This window comes from Oryza glaberrima, chromosome 1 (assembly GCF_000147395.1).
Source record: "Oryza glaberrima chromosome 1, OglaRS2, whole genome shotgun sequence".
NCBI lineage: Eukaryota > Viridiplantae > Streptophyta > Magnoliopsida > Poales > Poaceae > Oryza > Oryza glaberrima.
Window position 1 is genome coordinate 17,046,122 of NC_068326.1, and position 15,872 is coordinate 17,061,993.

Here is a 15,872-nt window from a genome sequence, read left to right on the forward strand (position 1 = left end):
GTTGTGTGTGCTTGAAAGTGAGGAGGGAACACCCTTTTATAGGCAGCTATGACGGTTCTTATGGCAGCAACCACCCACAACTATTACTAGGAGTGTATCCTGGTCCTCCACGTGGCGGCAGATGGCGAGAGGAGTTGATGTTGATTCAGCCGAACTCCTAGATGGGTTGTCTTCAGCCGGGCAGGCTTAGATGGACTCCTAGGGTCAGTGGGAACCTCCCTAGCAAAGTTGGGCATGGGAGGCCATAATAGTTGTTCGGCGGAAACATTTTTGGCTCATTTTATCCTCCCCTTTGGCTTGGTCACTATCCAATTGGCCCTTATGATAGTGCACGGTGGTTAGCCTTAAATATATAGGTTTTGCTGTGGTTCCTGGGCTTTCTAATCTGTGTACTCGTGTTTGATTGGTCAAAGGTGTGTTTCTTCGCGTGACAGGTGGTTTTTGTCCATAATTCACCTGAAACAAATATTCACCAAGACTTGTAGAAATGGTTAGTAATTTCCACTACCTCTAAATTTGGTATTTTATTTTGTATTCTTTCATTTGAGTTTATGCTGGTTATGTTGTCAAATTATCATACAATAGTGGGTCCTATATGCCAATTAGCTAACCATGTCTCTTACTTTATGAGGGACAGCATTGGCCCCCACCACTGTGCCCCAACCCCACCATAGTAGGTGTGAGATGAAACAATATGGATGGCTTGATTGTATATCTTGGTTAGGCATTGTGATTCCTTACGATTATGCATTATTTTTCCCATAGGCGGTTAACCCTATGCAAACAAGCATTTATTAGTGCTCTATCACAGACACAAATTAATAATGACAACATGTATAATGGCAAGTATGGCTAGCAATGATCTGTTGGAATAAATGGGCTAGGCCCAATTTAATTCAATTAAAATCTCAAAAGCCCACAAGTAAAGGTTAGAGATAATAATACTGCCTTGAAAAATTAGGTGGAAAAACCTCAACTTAAATAGGGTGATATTGGATATTCCCTGTTGACTAGTTGAGGTGATGGTTGGACGGCCACACGCATGCACGCGCGCCGAGTCGGCCTCGGCCGTGGGCGTAGCAAGGCGAGGCGGCCGACCGAGCCGAGCCTGCCTGCTGCTCTTCCGTTTTGTAACAGACAAGAATAAAGTCACCATTAACAAATGAATTTCACTGTGTTGTAACCCCCACAACAAATGAGAGATTCATTGTGTTGTAACATCCACAACAAATGAGAGATTTATTTGTTGTAACATTCACAATAAATGAAAGATTCATTATGTGGTAACCTTCACAACAAATGAGATTTATTTTGTGGTAACCTTCACAACAAATGAGATTTATTTGTGTGGTAATGGAGATCTCTCTCTCTCTCTATATATAACGCAAGGCAGAGGCTCTCAAAGAGTGTGTCTTCCTGCTGCTATTGTTCCTTGGCGATACTCTCCTTCTGTTCCTGCGCTGTCTCTCTGTTTCCCCGGTTCTGTTCATCCCGCGCGCACGGGTGATCGGAACGAGCAGGTGCCTCCGAAACTCCATCCGCTTGAGAACCTGCATGGGTAGGCGGGCGATCAAGTTTTTGGGTAGCGCTTCAAGCGCGACTGCTCTGCATCATCTTCACCAACATGTCGACAACCGGCGACAACAACAACACTGGAGACAAGGAGAAGGAGCCTCCCGTCAACACCAACGGAGGCAATACCGCCTCAAACTCCAGCGGAGGGCCATTCTCAGGGTATAACGTTTCACTCTTACCGTTCGTTCTTCGTTTCCTACAACCGTCGGTCGCAATATTATTGCGTTCTCTTGTCTATGTTGATGCTTATTCTATATTAAGCATGCTCATATTGTACACATCTAGCAATGTCACTAGATCTACTCAAATTACAAATATCATGTTTATTGTCTTAATATTTTGGATTAAAATATCCGAATTATGACCAAATTTCCAACAATCCAAAAACTTGATAGGTCTTTTTCGGTAGTTAGCTTTGCTGCATCACTAAAACCACAAGCTTTTGATGGTTAAAATTATAAAAGATGGAAAGCACGTACACTTTTGTGGTTGACGGCGATGCATTGTTTCTTTGTCTCACGGGGCAAACCGAGTGAACCGCCTCTCTCTCTTGAAGAGGAGGCTAAGTTCGAGGCTTCGGATTGCCTGTTCCGTGGAGCATTGATCAGTGTACTTGCTGACAATATAGTGGATGTGTACATGCACATGCCTTCGGGGAAGGACATGTGGGATGCACTTGAGGCCAAGTTTGGAGTTTTCGACGCCGGCAGCGAGCTTTATGTCATGGAGCAATTATATGACTACAAGATGGTCGATGACCATTCTGTAGTGGAACAGGCTCATGAGATTCAGATGTTGGCAAAGGAACTTGAGAACAACAATTGTGAGTTGCCGGACAAGTTTGTGGCGATTGGCATTATTGCCAAATTGCCACCTTCTTGGTCGGACTTTGCTACTTCTCTAAAACACAAGAGGCAAGAGTTCGGTGTTACTGATCTCATTGGTTCTTTGGGTGTTGAGGAGAAGGCGAGGGCAAATGACAACCGGGGCAAAAAGATCGAGGGAGGTTCTTGCGCCAATTTGGTGCAGAAGAAGAACCCTCACGCATCCCACAACAACAACAAGAAAGTCAAACCTGACATCAAACCCAAGGCTACAACCAATTTTAAGAAGAAAGGCAAGGGAAAGGCAAAAGGAGATTGCTTTGTGTATGGCAAGTATGGGCATTGGGCCAAGGATTGTCCTGAGCGCAAGGACAAGAAGTCTGCAAACATGGTTATTGGTGAGGGCAGAGGAACATCGAGGTATGGTAAATTTTTACCTACAGTTCTCTCTGTTTGTCACTCACCTGATTGGTGGGTTGATACTGGTGCTAATATTCATGTGTGTGCTGACATTTCCCTGTTTTCTTCCTATCAGGTCGGGAGATGTTCCTCCTTGTTGATGGGAAACGGATCGCTTGCAGCTGTTCATGGTGTTGGTACGATCGATTTGAAGTTTACTTCGGGAAATATCATGCAGCTGAAGAACATGCATCATATCCTTTCAATAAAGAAGAATCTAGTTAGCGGCTCTCTACTGTGTAGAGATGGTTTTAGACTTGTGTTTGAATCCAATAAATGTGTCGTATCTAATATGGAACGTTTATTGGAAAAGGTTATGACAGCGGAGGCTTGTTCCGCTTTTCCTTGGATGATATGTGTAATAAAGTTGTGAACCATGCAAGCGATAATGATGATGAGTCCAATTTGTGGCATTCACGACTTTGTCATGTGAATTTTGGTTGTATGACACGCTTAGCCAACATGAGTTTAATTCCAAAATTCACTTTAGTCAAAGGCTCTAAGTGCCATACTTGTGTTCAATCGAAACAACCTCGCAAGCCTCACAAGGCATCTGAGGCGAGGAATTTGGCACCACTAGAAATTGTTCATTCCTGTGCGAAATGAACGGCGTGTTGACTAAAGGGGGAAAGAAATATTTCATGACACTGATAGATGATTGCAATAGATTCTGCTATGTGTACCTATTGAAAACAAAGGATGAAGCATTACATTACTTTAAGATCTATAAGGCTGAGGTAGAAAACCAACTGGAAAGGAAAATCAAACGGTTGAGGTCTGATAGGGGTGGAGAGTATTTTTCCAATGAGTTTACTTCTTTCTGCGAAGAGTATGGAATTATTCATGAGAGGACGCCTCCCTATTCACCCCAGTCAAACGGGGTAGCCGAAAGAAAGAATCGCACTCTAACTGAGATGGTGAATGCCATGTTAGACACTGCAGGACTTTCCAAGGAATGGTGGGGTGAGGCAATATTGACTGCGTGTCATGTCTTGAATAGAATTCCTACTAAATATAAGGAAGTAACACAATTCGAGAAATGGGAAAGGAAGAAATTAAATCTCTCTCACCTGCGCACATGGGGCTGTTTGGCCAAGGTAAATGTACCTATAGCCAAAAAGCGTAAACTTGGACCAAAGACCATAGATTGTGTGTTCCTTGGTTATGCTATCCACAGTGTGGGATATAGGTTCTTAATAGTAAATTCTAGAGTACCCGACATGCGTGTTGGTACAATTACTGAGTCCAGAGATGCCACATTTTTTGAGAATGAATTTCCTATGAAAAATGCACCTAGCACTTCTAGTCAAGAACCTATTTTATCCCCTGAGCACTTTGCGCCGATAGAATACATTGATCAAACACTTGAGGAAAATCCTGAGGAGGATAACATTGTAGCAACTTGAAAGAGTAAGAGACAAAGGACTACAATGTCTTTTGGAGATGACTACATTGTATATCTTGTGGATGATACTCCAAGAACCATTGAAGAGGCATATTCATCTCTTGACGCTGACTACTAGAAGAAAGCGGTACGCAGTGAGATGGACTCAATTATGCCTAATGGTACTTGGGAAGTCGTCGAGCGTCCATATGGGTGCAAGCCTGTAGGATGCAAATGGGTTTTCAAGAAAAAGCTTACACCTGATGGTACAATTGAAAAGTACAAGGCAAGGCTTGTGGCCAAGGGTTATACCCAAAAAGAAGGCGAGGACTTTTTCGACACTTATTCACCGGTTGCTCGCTTGACCACGATTCGAGTACTACTCGCTCTGGCAGCCTCTCATGGTCTACTCGTCCATTAGATGGATGTTAAGACAGCTTTCCTCAATGGAGAGTTGGAGGAGGAGATCTATATGGATCAACCAGATGGGTATGTACTAGAAGGTCAAGAGGGAATGGTGTGTAAATGTTGAAGTCCTTGTATGGTCTCAAACAAGCGCCTAAGCAATGGCATGAGAAGTTTGACAATACACTTGCGTCTGCTGGCTTTGTTGTGAACGAAGCTGACAAATGTGTGTACTATCGCTATGGTGGGGGAGAGCGAGTGATCTTGTGTTTATATGTCGATGACATATTAATCTTTGGGACCAGCCTCAATATGATTGGGGAGGTCATGGACTTCCTGTCCAAAAGCTTTGAAATGAAGGATTTGGGAGTGGCTGATGTTATTCTTAACATTAAACTACTGAGAGGAGATGAGGGTGGGATTACACTTGTGCAATCTCACTATGTGGACAAGGTCCTGAGTCGCTTTGGTTACAGTGACTGCAAGGCAGCTCCTACTCCTTATGATCCTAGTGTGCTATTAAGGAAAAACCGAAGAATAGCAAGGGATCAATTGAGATACTCCCAGATTATTGGTTTATTGATGTACTTAGCTAATGCAATGAGGCCTAACATCTCATTTGCTGTGAGCAAGTTGAGCCGATTTGTTTCAAATCTGGGAGATGATCATTGGCATTCTCTTGAAAGAGTAATGCGCTATCTAAAAGGGACAATGAGCTTTGGAATTCACTACACTGGGTACCCAAAAGTACTGGAGGGCTATAGTGATTCAAACTGGATATCTGATGCTGATGAGATAAAGGCCACAAGTGGGTATGTGTTCACACTTGGAGGGGGCTCTGTTTCCTGGAAGTCTTGCAAGCAGACCATCTTAACGAGGTCAACAATGGAAGCAGAACTCACAGCTTTAGATACTGCCACAGTTAAGGCCGAATGGCTTCGTGAGCTCCTGATGGACTTGCCGGTAGTTGAAAAACCAGTACCAGCAATCCTGATGAACTGTCATAATCAAACAGCGATTATTAAAGTGAACAGTTCGAAGGACAACATGAAGTCATCCAGGCATGTTAAAAGAAGACTGAAGTCTGTCAGAAAGCAGAAAAACTCCGGAGTGATAGCATTGGACAATGTCCAGACGGCTAAAAATCTGGCAGATCAATTTACCAAGGGGCTAGCACATAATGTGATAGACTGTGCATCGAGGGAGATGGGCTTGAGACCCACTTAGAGTTGCACAATGGTGGAAACCTGTCCATTGTGATCGGAGATCCCGTGAATTTGGATGGCGAAACAAACTATTGGGTAACTGAGAGAAGAGACCCTAAAATGAGCTTATCTTCATGATGCACTTCTCTTCTAATCTGTATGGTAGGATGGTATACACCTTAATGTGATCCGAGTGGCTTTTCATAAAGCAGAGATGTTGGCCTACAGAACATCTTAGAAGGAACACATCTATATGAGTCCGACTGCTAGTGACAGTCTATGAGATCTGGGTGATCTCTAGATACTCATGAAAAGGCCAGGAGTATAACTTATACGCTCCAAACAGAGGGGATCCAAACGACAGGCCAGTACCAGTTAAGGGTTTGAGTGAAACCTGAATCACACAAGACTGAAAATTCAAGGCATAGTCCATTGTGCAGTTGTGATCTGGTGTAGCTCTTTTCCTAGGTGGAAGTTCAACTTAACAGTCTCCATCGAAACACTGGTATAACTAACAGGTTCAGTTTTGAGAACATTTCATGTGAGCCATGAAATTTGGTGGGGATTGTTGGAATAAATGGGCTAGGCCCAATTTAATTCAATTAAAATCTCAAGAGCCCACAATTAATGTTAGAGAGAATAATACTGCCTTGAAAAATTAGGTGGAAGAACCTCAACTTAAATAGGGTGATATTGGATATTCCCTATTGACCGGTTGAGGTGATGGTTGGACGGCCACACGCATGCACGCGCGCCGAGTCGGCCTCGGCCGTGGGCGTAGCAAGGCGAGGCGGCCGACCGAGCTAAGCCTGCCTGCTGCTCTTCCGTTTTGTAACAGACAAGAATAAAGTCACCATTAACAAATGAAATTCACTGTGTTGTAACCCCCACAACAAATGAGAGATTCATTGTGTTGTAACATCCATAACAAATGAGAGATTTATTTGTTGTAACATTCACAACAAATGAAAGATTCATTATGTGGTAAGCTTCACAACAAATGAGATTTATTTTGTGGTAACCTTCACAACAAATGAGATTTATTTGTGTGGTAATGGATATCTCTCTCTCTCTATATATATATAACGCAAGGCAGAGGCTCTCAAAGAGTGTGTCTTCCTGCTGCTATTGTTCCTTGGCGATACTCTCCTTCTGTTCCTGCGCTGTCTCTCTATTTCCCCGGTTATGTTCATCCCGCGCGCACGGGTGATCGGAACGAGCAGGTGCCTCCGAAACTCCATCCGCTTGAGAACCTGCACGGGTAGGCGGGCGATCAAGTTTTTGGGTAGCGCTTCAAGCGCGACTGCTCTGCATCATCTTCACCAACATGTCGACAACCGGCGACAACAACAACACTGGAGACAAGGAGAAGGAGCCTCCCGTCAACACCAACGGAGGCAATACCGCCTCAAACTCCAGCGGAGGGCCATTCTCAGGGTGTAACGTTTCACTCTTACCGTTCGTTCTTCGTTTCCTACAACCGTCGGTCGCAATATTATTGCGTTCTCTTGTCTATGTTGATGCTTATTCTATATTAAGCATGCTCATATTGTACACATCTAGCAATGTCACTAGCTCTACTCAAATTACAAATATCATGTTTATTGTCTTAATATTTTGGATTAAAATATGCCGAATTATGACCAAATTTCCAACGAGATCCATATTTTTGGTTGATGCTATGAAAGAAGCAACCAAGAAGCTTGAGGCACAAATTATTATTGTATTACTACCAAATCATTTTTAATCATACCAAAATTATAATTTATGGAATATTGCCATAACTCAACAATAGCAAAAATTGTGATAGAACTAATATGAGCTCCATAGATCTGTAATAGAACTAACAAAAGATCTATGGAGGACATAATAACACAAAGGGTCCATTTATTTTTTTATTCAGTAACATCGAAAGAAGTTTTCATTCAGAAAAATGGTGCACGACGAGGAATTCCCTTCCGTCGGTGACGAACAACCCTTGTTGATGATAGTATTTCCTTATTGTTGCTAGCATCACTACATATTTCATCCTCATTTCCAATATTTGCAATAGTACCGTTGTTGCCACAAATCTCTATGCCCTTTCCAGTACCATTGGTGTTTGCAGTACCATTGCTGCCATCAATCTCTATGTCTTTATCATTGTGGGCAATACCATCGTTAGCTACAACTGTCTCCACATCATTTTTTATGCCTATGAGCTGTGGAAAATTTTAGCGTCATAACATGTGGAATAACACATAAGGTAAAAGGTTCTAATTTAAAATGTGAAAGTAAATAATAATTGAACAAAGCACAACCTACAACAAGCATTCAATCTAAGTGTGAAATCACATTTTTTTTTATTGCTTTCTTAAAAGTGGACAATGTTTGCACTCACAAATTTCATTATCCAAGTATTGGACTACATATTAAATTGCATAACAATATTAGTTTGAATAGTACTTGTTGAAGAGGTTTATAACTTACATTGCAACCAAGTGAGCAGAAGCGGAATGCATCAAGAAGAACACGGCTACAAGTCTCACAATTATAAGAGGACAATGAGGATGGCGATGATTTTATTGCCAAAACACCACAACCACGTAGCTGAGGTCGCTCATTCAAAAACACCACCCTTGCACTGTTGATTACATAGGTTTGTACATTGCTGATATCAAGGATATCCTCTAACTCAGATACTTTTACCACGTCGTGGTATGATGATCGCCTAATCTGAAAGATTAAATAGTAAATCTACTCAGATCTGCTTAACCAATGGTGAAATTCATCTTTGATGGAACATGATATGTGTGACATACTCACAATATTCATAACTATGCTAGAAAGTTAATGTGTGTATGATAGTTGTAAGATATAATTTATCGAATTTCTTTTGATGTATAAAAAAGATTGTAAAAATATTTATCATTTGTGAATGATGATACCTAATTACTTTTGTGCCCAATGATACCAAATAACTATTTCATACCTGGATTACACGATGAGAAGAATGATGACATGAACGACAGTAATAGCAAAAGGCAGCTTCTGGTGCTTGGCAATCGATGCAAAACAGATTGCATTCATTGCGAGGGGAGTTGTGATGGCTAGTGCAGGTGTTAAAAAACTGTGTGGAAAGCAAGAGCTCTAACCATGGAGGCACAAATTCTCCCTTCATGGTGAACACAAGAGGATTCTTAGGCCTATCTGGTTAGTAAGTGAAAGGATGGTGTGCATTTATAGCAATAAATCAATGAGCAATACTTGTTTTATTAAGAAAATCCACTGGCGCCAAAAGATGCTTTGCATAATCTGTGGGCCAGAAAAGTCTGGGACCACATATTTTTTTGTACTTGAAAAAGCTAGAGCAAGCACATAGTTGGCATTGTCCATTCGAACAAAAGAAACTGCAAATTTTTGGTTTATAGTGCTTGGGCGATGATAGGTCATGCTTGGCATGCCTTATGCCATCAATACCATGTGTTGCGTGAGTTGCATGCAACATCATTGATCTACAACACTACCTTTTATGGATGTTGTGTTCTTATTTTAAGTGTAGTAAGTATCACGAAAACAAGCAAACTTTTGTAACAACAATTTGCAAAAGTACTTGTTGTAACATTCGAACGACACTATATGTGACATTTAGAAAAAATCCAATGCAACACAAAAACTTTAAATATGCAATATGGTCAAATTCGAATTGAAACATTGACTTCTCATGTATGAAATATTAAATTTTAATGGTTGGTACACATATTTTCTTTCACTTGAATATAACCAACTGAGATCTTGTTATCAAGATTTAGTTGCAACGAAAACAATGGTATAATCAGATCATAATTGGGATAAATTGTTCATGAAAAAAAATATATTTTGAAGTGAGAAAAATGATGGCATGAGAAGCTAGCTAACTACAACAACGTTATGCTTCCCTGCATATGACCAGTAATTTATGTTCACCATACCACTCACAACGCTTGCTGGGATCACTTATCGTCCAATTTTTTCAGTGGCATCGGGTGCCTTGAGGGAAGTACTTTCATAATTACTAGCACATTATATTGCGCATCCACGTGACTTTAACATCTCTTTTTAAATGTGTTTACGTGTTGTTGATAGTAATTAGCTGAAATTTGTGATCACAATGTAAATGATGAATTACGGTTAATGAAAGTCAAAAAAGTCATTGGTAGAGTGAAATTAACATGTGAGAATACACACATATTTTTTTTATTACAATTACGTAAATGAAAAACGCAGACACACATATCACTATTTTTTTTCAAAACTCACACATCATTACTCATACTCGTACCCCTCCTAACACACGCTCATCGTCGCTGCTACCTTCCCATCGTACTCACCACTGCATAGCTCCCTTCACGCCCCCTTATATTCTGTTGGCGTTCTGGCCATATAGCCCGTCCATATACATCTACATGTGAAATGTATGTTAATAAGTTTATCTTGACTATCCAGTTAAAACGGAAAATTAATATATGTTATATCATTTTGCAATTTGTGTTAATATACATTTGTTTTTTTTTTTGAATGACGTAAATTTAGAGTTAGACCGTTGGCTTTTTGACCTTTTTAACGTGCGTGGTGGCGCTAAGGTGTAGTGTTTTGGACTCCAGTCCATCATCCTCTAGTGGATGATTCTAATACGAATTAATTTATATGTCAAGCGAAATTTAGAAGATGTGTCTAACGCTTAGGATAAAAAAAATGTTTAAGTTACTTAAATTATAAAGTTTGCAGAATTAGATTTTTTTTAATTTCAAGTGTAGTTCAGTACAATTTTGGGTAATTCAAAGGTATGATATTTAAATTTGGAAGGTGTGTGGCATCATATACTTTTTTTGCGCCAAACCAAAACAGAGATTCACTGTGCTGAATTGGCCACTGGAGTAATACTTTCCCCAATATATTTTATTTACTGGGAGGATAGGTTAAGAAGTATTTATTGTTGGAGATGAAGATGCTATCTCTTGTTTCTCTCGCCCTCTTTTTCAGCCATCTCATAGAAGTCTCTCGAAGAATCTTGACATTTCATCATTTTTTTACTGAGACTTTTCTACGATCCAACAGTAGGTATTGTAACGATTGTTACATCCGATGGCTCATACTTTTACAATGACGTGGATCAATGCCATGGCACTTTGGGTTTTAACTTTCACTTATAGAGATTTTTCACCGTTCCACCCACAACCCTTGCTTGGGGTCAGGGAGCATCCGATTTTTACTGTGACATCAAGCCCCCGGAGGGAAGTATGTTATCCGTTCTATTATTAAAGTTTCACTTTGGACTACCCAAAATCTTTTCTCAAGTACGTAAATGACCTCAAGTACATTGCCACCTGTATGCCGGTAATATTATGACTTACAAGTAGGCTATTCTTTGCCATATGAGAGGGTAAATGCATCTAGAAAAGAGACTTAGGGTAGTCCAAGTGCAACAAAGATAATTTTTCTCTAACATGAAAAGATGGGCTAAAGGTTGATCCAAACTCCAAAGTAAAACCTTGATAATGAAAGTTTGATAAAAGAAAAAAATGGTGGACCAAAGTGCAATTCACTCCTAAAAAGTTAAAAAGATTAGCATGGTACATCAATCCATTTAGAGTAAATTTTACTTTGGGCTACATTTTATTACCAGTGTTTCACTTTCGACTACCCTTTAACTAATGTTTTCACTTTGGACCACCCACTATATTCTCAAGCATATGAACAATCTCGAATACTTCGGCTCCTACTCGCCAATGAACTCTCACAAGTATATGTAAGACCATTTCTTTGGCATATGATAAGTTGGATGTAGATGTATAAAAGAGTTAGGGTGATCAAAGTGAGTTTTCAAAAAAAAAACGAGGGTGATTAAAGTGCCACAAAGATAAAAATATTTGATCCAAAGTAAAAACATTTTTTAAATGGTGATCGAAAGCGAAACATCACTAATAAAAGTAAATTTACTCATGTAAAAACATGCATATTGAAATATTCAAATTGGACTGTGAATAGTGTACATGTGGAAGGGTTATACCTGACAACGGTATTTGTAACATATGGGGATTATTGATACTAAAGTATACGTGAGATTGTAGTAAAAAGAAGTGGAAAATGATTTTTGCACATGTAATGGCCCCCTACTTACAGGTAATAGCTCTACATTTATTCGCCGAAGCTGATGTTGCTATTATATATCTATATCTCACGAGTACAATAGAGAGCACAACCTAATATAGTCTTTGTCAGCCTAGCGGATGTAAAGCTCTCACCTGTGATCGATGGTTAGTAGTAGTTGACTTTCTCAAATATGAGCTCAGGGAGATTAAAGACAGCTATAGATCCTTGGCGGCATGTTGTTACGAAACAATTGATTTATCTTTTAATTTATGTTCAATTTTTCATAGCTTTTTGGATGCCAGTTAAGAAACCCATTAACATCCCTTAAGGAGAAAAAGAATTTCTACGTTTATCGTACGAGAAAGTTCTTCGTACCTAAATGGAAACAGAACCTGAACTTTTTGGTAGGCCAGCACTGTAGCACGTCACCGCCACTCGCGAGTCCCATCCTGACCGTCAGATCAGACCACCTACGGCTCAGATACACAGTGCCACGCGTCTCACACGTATTGACCCAAACACCGACACTTGCCCCCCAGTACGTTGACTCCTCCGCGGCGGCCACGTCGCGCACAACGACGGCTGAGTATATATAGACTGGGCGCGTCGACGAGGTCTCTCCGTCAACGACGAAAAAGAATCCGATTCCAATGGCGCGTATGGCGACGGCGGCGGCGACGGCGGCGACATTGCTGCTCGCCGTCTCCGGGTTGGCGTCGGGTCTGGTCGTCCCGGCCGACGAGCGGTGTCACTCAACGGACAACGCCGTGCTCGGCATCGACATCGGCGCGACCTACTCCTGCGTCGCCGTGTACTGCAAGGGCCGCGTCGAGATCATCCCCAACGACCAGGGCAACCGCTTGACCCCATCCTGGGTCGCCGAAGGCGGCGGGCGGCTCGTCGTCGGCGAGGCCGCGAAGGAGCAGGCGGCGGGTAGCCCTGGGCGCGCCGTAGTCCATGACTTCATGAGGCTCCTCGGAAAGAAGTTCGGCGACGACGACGTGCAGCGGGAGATGACGCGGCTGCCGTACGCCGTCGTGGACATGGAGGGGAAGCCGCATGTCCGGGTTGAGGCGGCCGACGGCGACGTGCGGGTGCTCAGCCCCGAGGAGATCGCCGCCGCCGTGCTCGCGAAGATGAAGGAGACGGCGGAGGCGCACCTCGGGAGAACGGTCTCGTCTGCTGTGGTCGCCGTCCCGGTCTACTTCAACGACGCGCAGCGCCGGGCTATCAGCGACGCCGGCGGCATCGCCGGGCTCGACGTAATGCGCATTGTCAGTGAGCCGATCGCCGCCGCCGTGGCGTACGGTCTGGACAACGCGAAGAGCGATGGCAAGCGCGTCGTGGTGTTCGACCTCGGCGGCGAGACGTTGGACGTCACCGCGCTCGTCGCCGACAACGGCTTCTTCGACGTCCTCGCCACCAACGGCGACGGGCACCTCGGCGGCGAGGGCTTCGACCAGCGCGTCGTGAACCACTTCGTCGACCTCATCAAGCGGAAGCACGGCCGGGACATCAGCGGCGACGGCCGCGCGATGCACAGGCTGCGACGGGAGTGCGAGCGCGCCAAGCACGCGCTGAGCGCCCAGCACCAGGTGCGCGTCGAGATCGAGGCGCTGCTCGACGGCGGCGTCGACCTCTCGGAGACGCTCACGAGGGCGCAGTTCGAGGAGCTCAACGACGACCTGTTCGCGAGGACGATGGCGCCGTTGAGGAAGACCATGGCGGACGCCGGGCTGGAGAAGGGCGACATCGACGAGATCATCCCCGTCGGCGGCAGCACCAGGATCCCCAAGGTGCAGCAGCTCATCAGGGACTACTTCGACGGGAAGAAGGAGATCGTCAAGGTGAACAACCCCGACGAGACCGTCGCCTACGGCGCCGCCGTGATAGGAAGACACGTCGCCGGAGACGACGACGACAAACCAACTATGTTGGGTAATTTACTAATTTCTCTTTGTTTCGTTCAACGATGCAATGCAAGAACTGAATCTTTTTCTTTGATCCACAGGTCCATTAGATCTCCCCTCATTCTTGTCAGACACAATCAGCATCGAGACGGCCGGCGGCGCAGTGACGCCGATGATCCCGAGGCGGAGCCGCTTGCCAGCGGAGAGGACGCACGTCTTCACCACGTACCTGGGCAGGCAGACGGCCGTGGCCATCAACGTGTTCCAGGGCGAGGGCAGCACGGCGAAGGACAACACGCTCCTCGGCCGGCTCGAGCTCACCGGAATCCCGCCGGCGAGCGTATGGAACTGGGGGTGGCGGTGGCGGCCGATCCAGGTGACCGTCAAGGTGGACGAGCTCGGCGACATCCACGTGGAGGCGGCGGACGAGGGCTCCGGCAAGTCGGAGAGGCTCTCCATCGTCTCCGGTGAAGGCCACGAGCACGGCCGCCTGAGCAAGGAGGAGATCGACCGGATGATCCGCGAGGTGGCGGAGGATCTCGTCGAGGAGGAGAGGATCGTGAAGGAGAGAGTCGACGCCCTGAACATGCTGGAGACTTACATAGTCAAGAACACGGCGGTGACCGGTGGCGAGACGGATTGCGAGGCGAAGGCGAGGGCGGCGAGCGAGTGGCTCGACGGCAATCCGGCCGCCGAGAAAGAGGACTACGAGGAGAAGCTCAAGGAGTTGGAGGACGCGTGTGGCCCATTCATGGCGGCCGTGCACGAGACATCTGGACTTGGCCATGATGAACTTTAGGATTATTATGTCACTAGCCTAATTTTCTTAGGACATTGCATTTTGATGCAGCTAATTAGTCTTGTAGTTATTCGTATAAGATATATAATCTTGCTAGTCTCAATCGATCAGGCTGATACTATGAGTTCTTATGATTTACTCAGAAGTCAGAAACTAAGATGAGGTATGACCAGAAAGACGCACTCGATTCTGTTTCTTTTGTAGATGATCAATCGAATCTGGTACAGATATACTCCCTCTGTTTTAAAATATTTGACACCGTTGAGTTTTTAAATATGTTTAACCGTTTGTCTTATTCAAAAAAATTTAAGTAATTATTAATTATTTTCCTATCATTTGATTCATTGTTAAATATACTTATATGTATACATATAGTTTTACATATTTCACAAAAGTTTTTGAATAATACGAACGGTCAAATATGTGCTAAAAAGTCAACAATATCAACTATTTAGAAGCGGAGAGAGTACCTTTTTAATTGAAATATCAGCCATTCTGTTATCCTGTATATCTACAAAGTTCATTCGCACAAATATATTTAATGTTATTTATCATCTAGTTTCCTATAAAAATGTGACTTTTATTTTATATCATTGTAGAGAATACTTTGGTGAATCTACTGAAATTTGGTTCACCCTAAAATGTGGTAATATGAATTTTCTATGGATCTTGCAAATTTGCACAATTTTTAGTTGAACAAAAATTACTTTAACTAAGTTATATTTCTCAGATTTCAAATCAAAGGGCCCACAGATCATTGGATGCACCTTTGCAGCAAAGCCCCTGCGGTTATGGAAATACAACTCGTAATTAATCCCCTACTTGTTCGAAGCAATATCCTAGGCCCACATGTCATGCATAGAGAAAGTTACAACTTCATACCTCATGCAATGAGAAAATTACAACTTCGTACCTCGGGTTCTATCTATTCCTCTAACAAGGTCCTCCGGAACTGGTTGTGGTGGTTGGCGAGGTTGGTGACGGTGCAGCCGGCAAACGGAGGTTCGGCCGGGGTTGGGGGTTCAAAAGTTAATTGTAGAGGACTTCTTTGCGCACCCAACAGTGGCAGCAGCGCAGCGGGAGGTGGCCGGAACGGTGGCTCCAAGCGGTTGAGCTCGCTGGCCTACATATGCGTGTGGCATTAGAGAGTGTTCCCATGTAAAATAGTGCATTGTAGTCTCATAGGGACTTCCACGGTGC

At 43.5% G+C, this 15,872-nt stretch overlaps 2 protein-coding genes across 2 annotated transcripts; one reads left to right on the top strand and one right to left on the bottom strand.

Moving 5' to 3' along the window:
* Positions 1–7,777: 7,777 nt before the first annotated feature.
* On the bottom strand, positions 7,778–9,012 carry LOC127760618 (protein RGF1 INDUCIBLE TRANSCRIPTION FACTOR 1-like). Its single transcript, XM_052284908.1, has 3 exons — positions 8,824–9,012; positions 8,322–8,567; positions 7,778–8,053 (listed from the first exon to the last, which is right to left on the bottom strand). Exons 1-3 carry the CDS (start codon positions 9,010–9,012, stop codon positions 7,778–7,780), a joined length of 711 nt encoding a protein of 236 aa, XP_052140868.1.
* Positions 9,013–12,622: 3,610 nt separating this feature from the next.
* LOC127775246 (heat shock 70 kDa protein BIP5-like) lies at positions 12,623–14,824 on the top strand. Its single transcript, XM_052301561.1, has 2 exons — positions 12,623–13,901; positions 13,984–14,824. The coding sequence occupies exons 1-2, from the start codon at positions 12,623–12,625 to the stop codon at positions 14,670–14,672; spliced, it is 1,968 nt and encodes a 655-aa protein (XP_052157521.1). The 3' UTR covers positions 14,673–14,824.
* The last annotated feature ends 1,048 nt before the right edge of the window (positions 14,825–15,872 follow it).

Bases quoted from the DNA above. Each gene is read 5' to 3' on its own strand.
- LOC127775246 (XM_052301561.1), top strand. From the start codon at position 12,623: ATGGCGACGGCGGCGGCGACGGCGGCGACATTGCTGCTCGCCGTCTCC. The intron at 13,902-13,983 runs GTAATTTACTAA...CAGGTCCATTAG, and splicing joins CGACAAACCAACTATGTTGG to ATCTCCCCTCATTCTTGTCA.
- LOC127760618 (XM_052284908.1), bottom strand. From the start codon at position 9,012: ATGAAGGGAGAATTTGTGCCTCCATGGTTAGAGCTCTTGCTTTCCACA. The intron at 8,568-8,823 runs GTATGAAATAGT...TTAATCTTTCAG, and splicing joins CTTCTCATCGTGTAATCCAG to ATTAGGCGATCATCATACCA. The intron at 8,054-8,321 runs GTAAGTTATAAA...AATTTTCCACAG, and splicing joins TCTGCTCACTTGGTTGCAAT to CTCATAGGCATAAAAAATGA.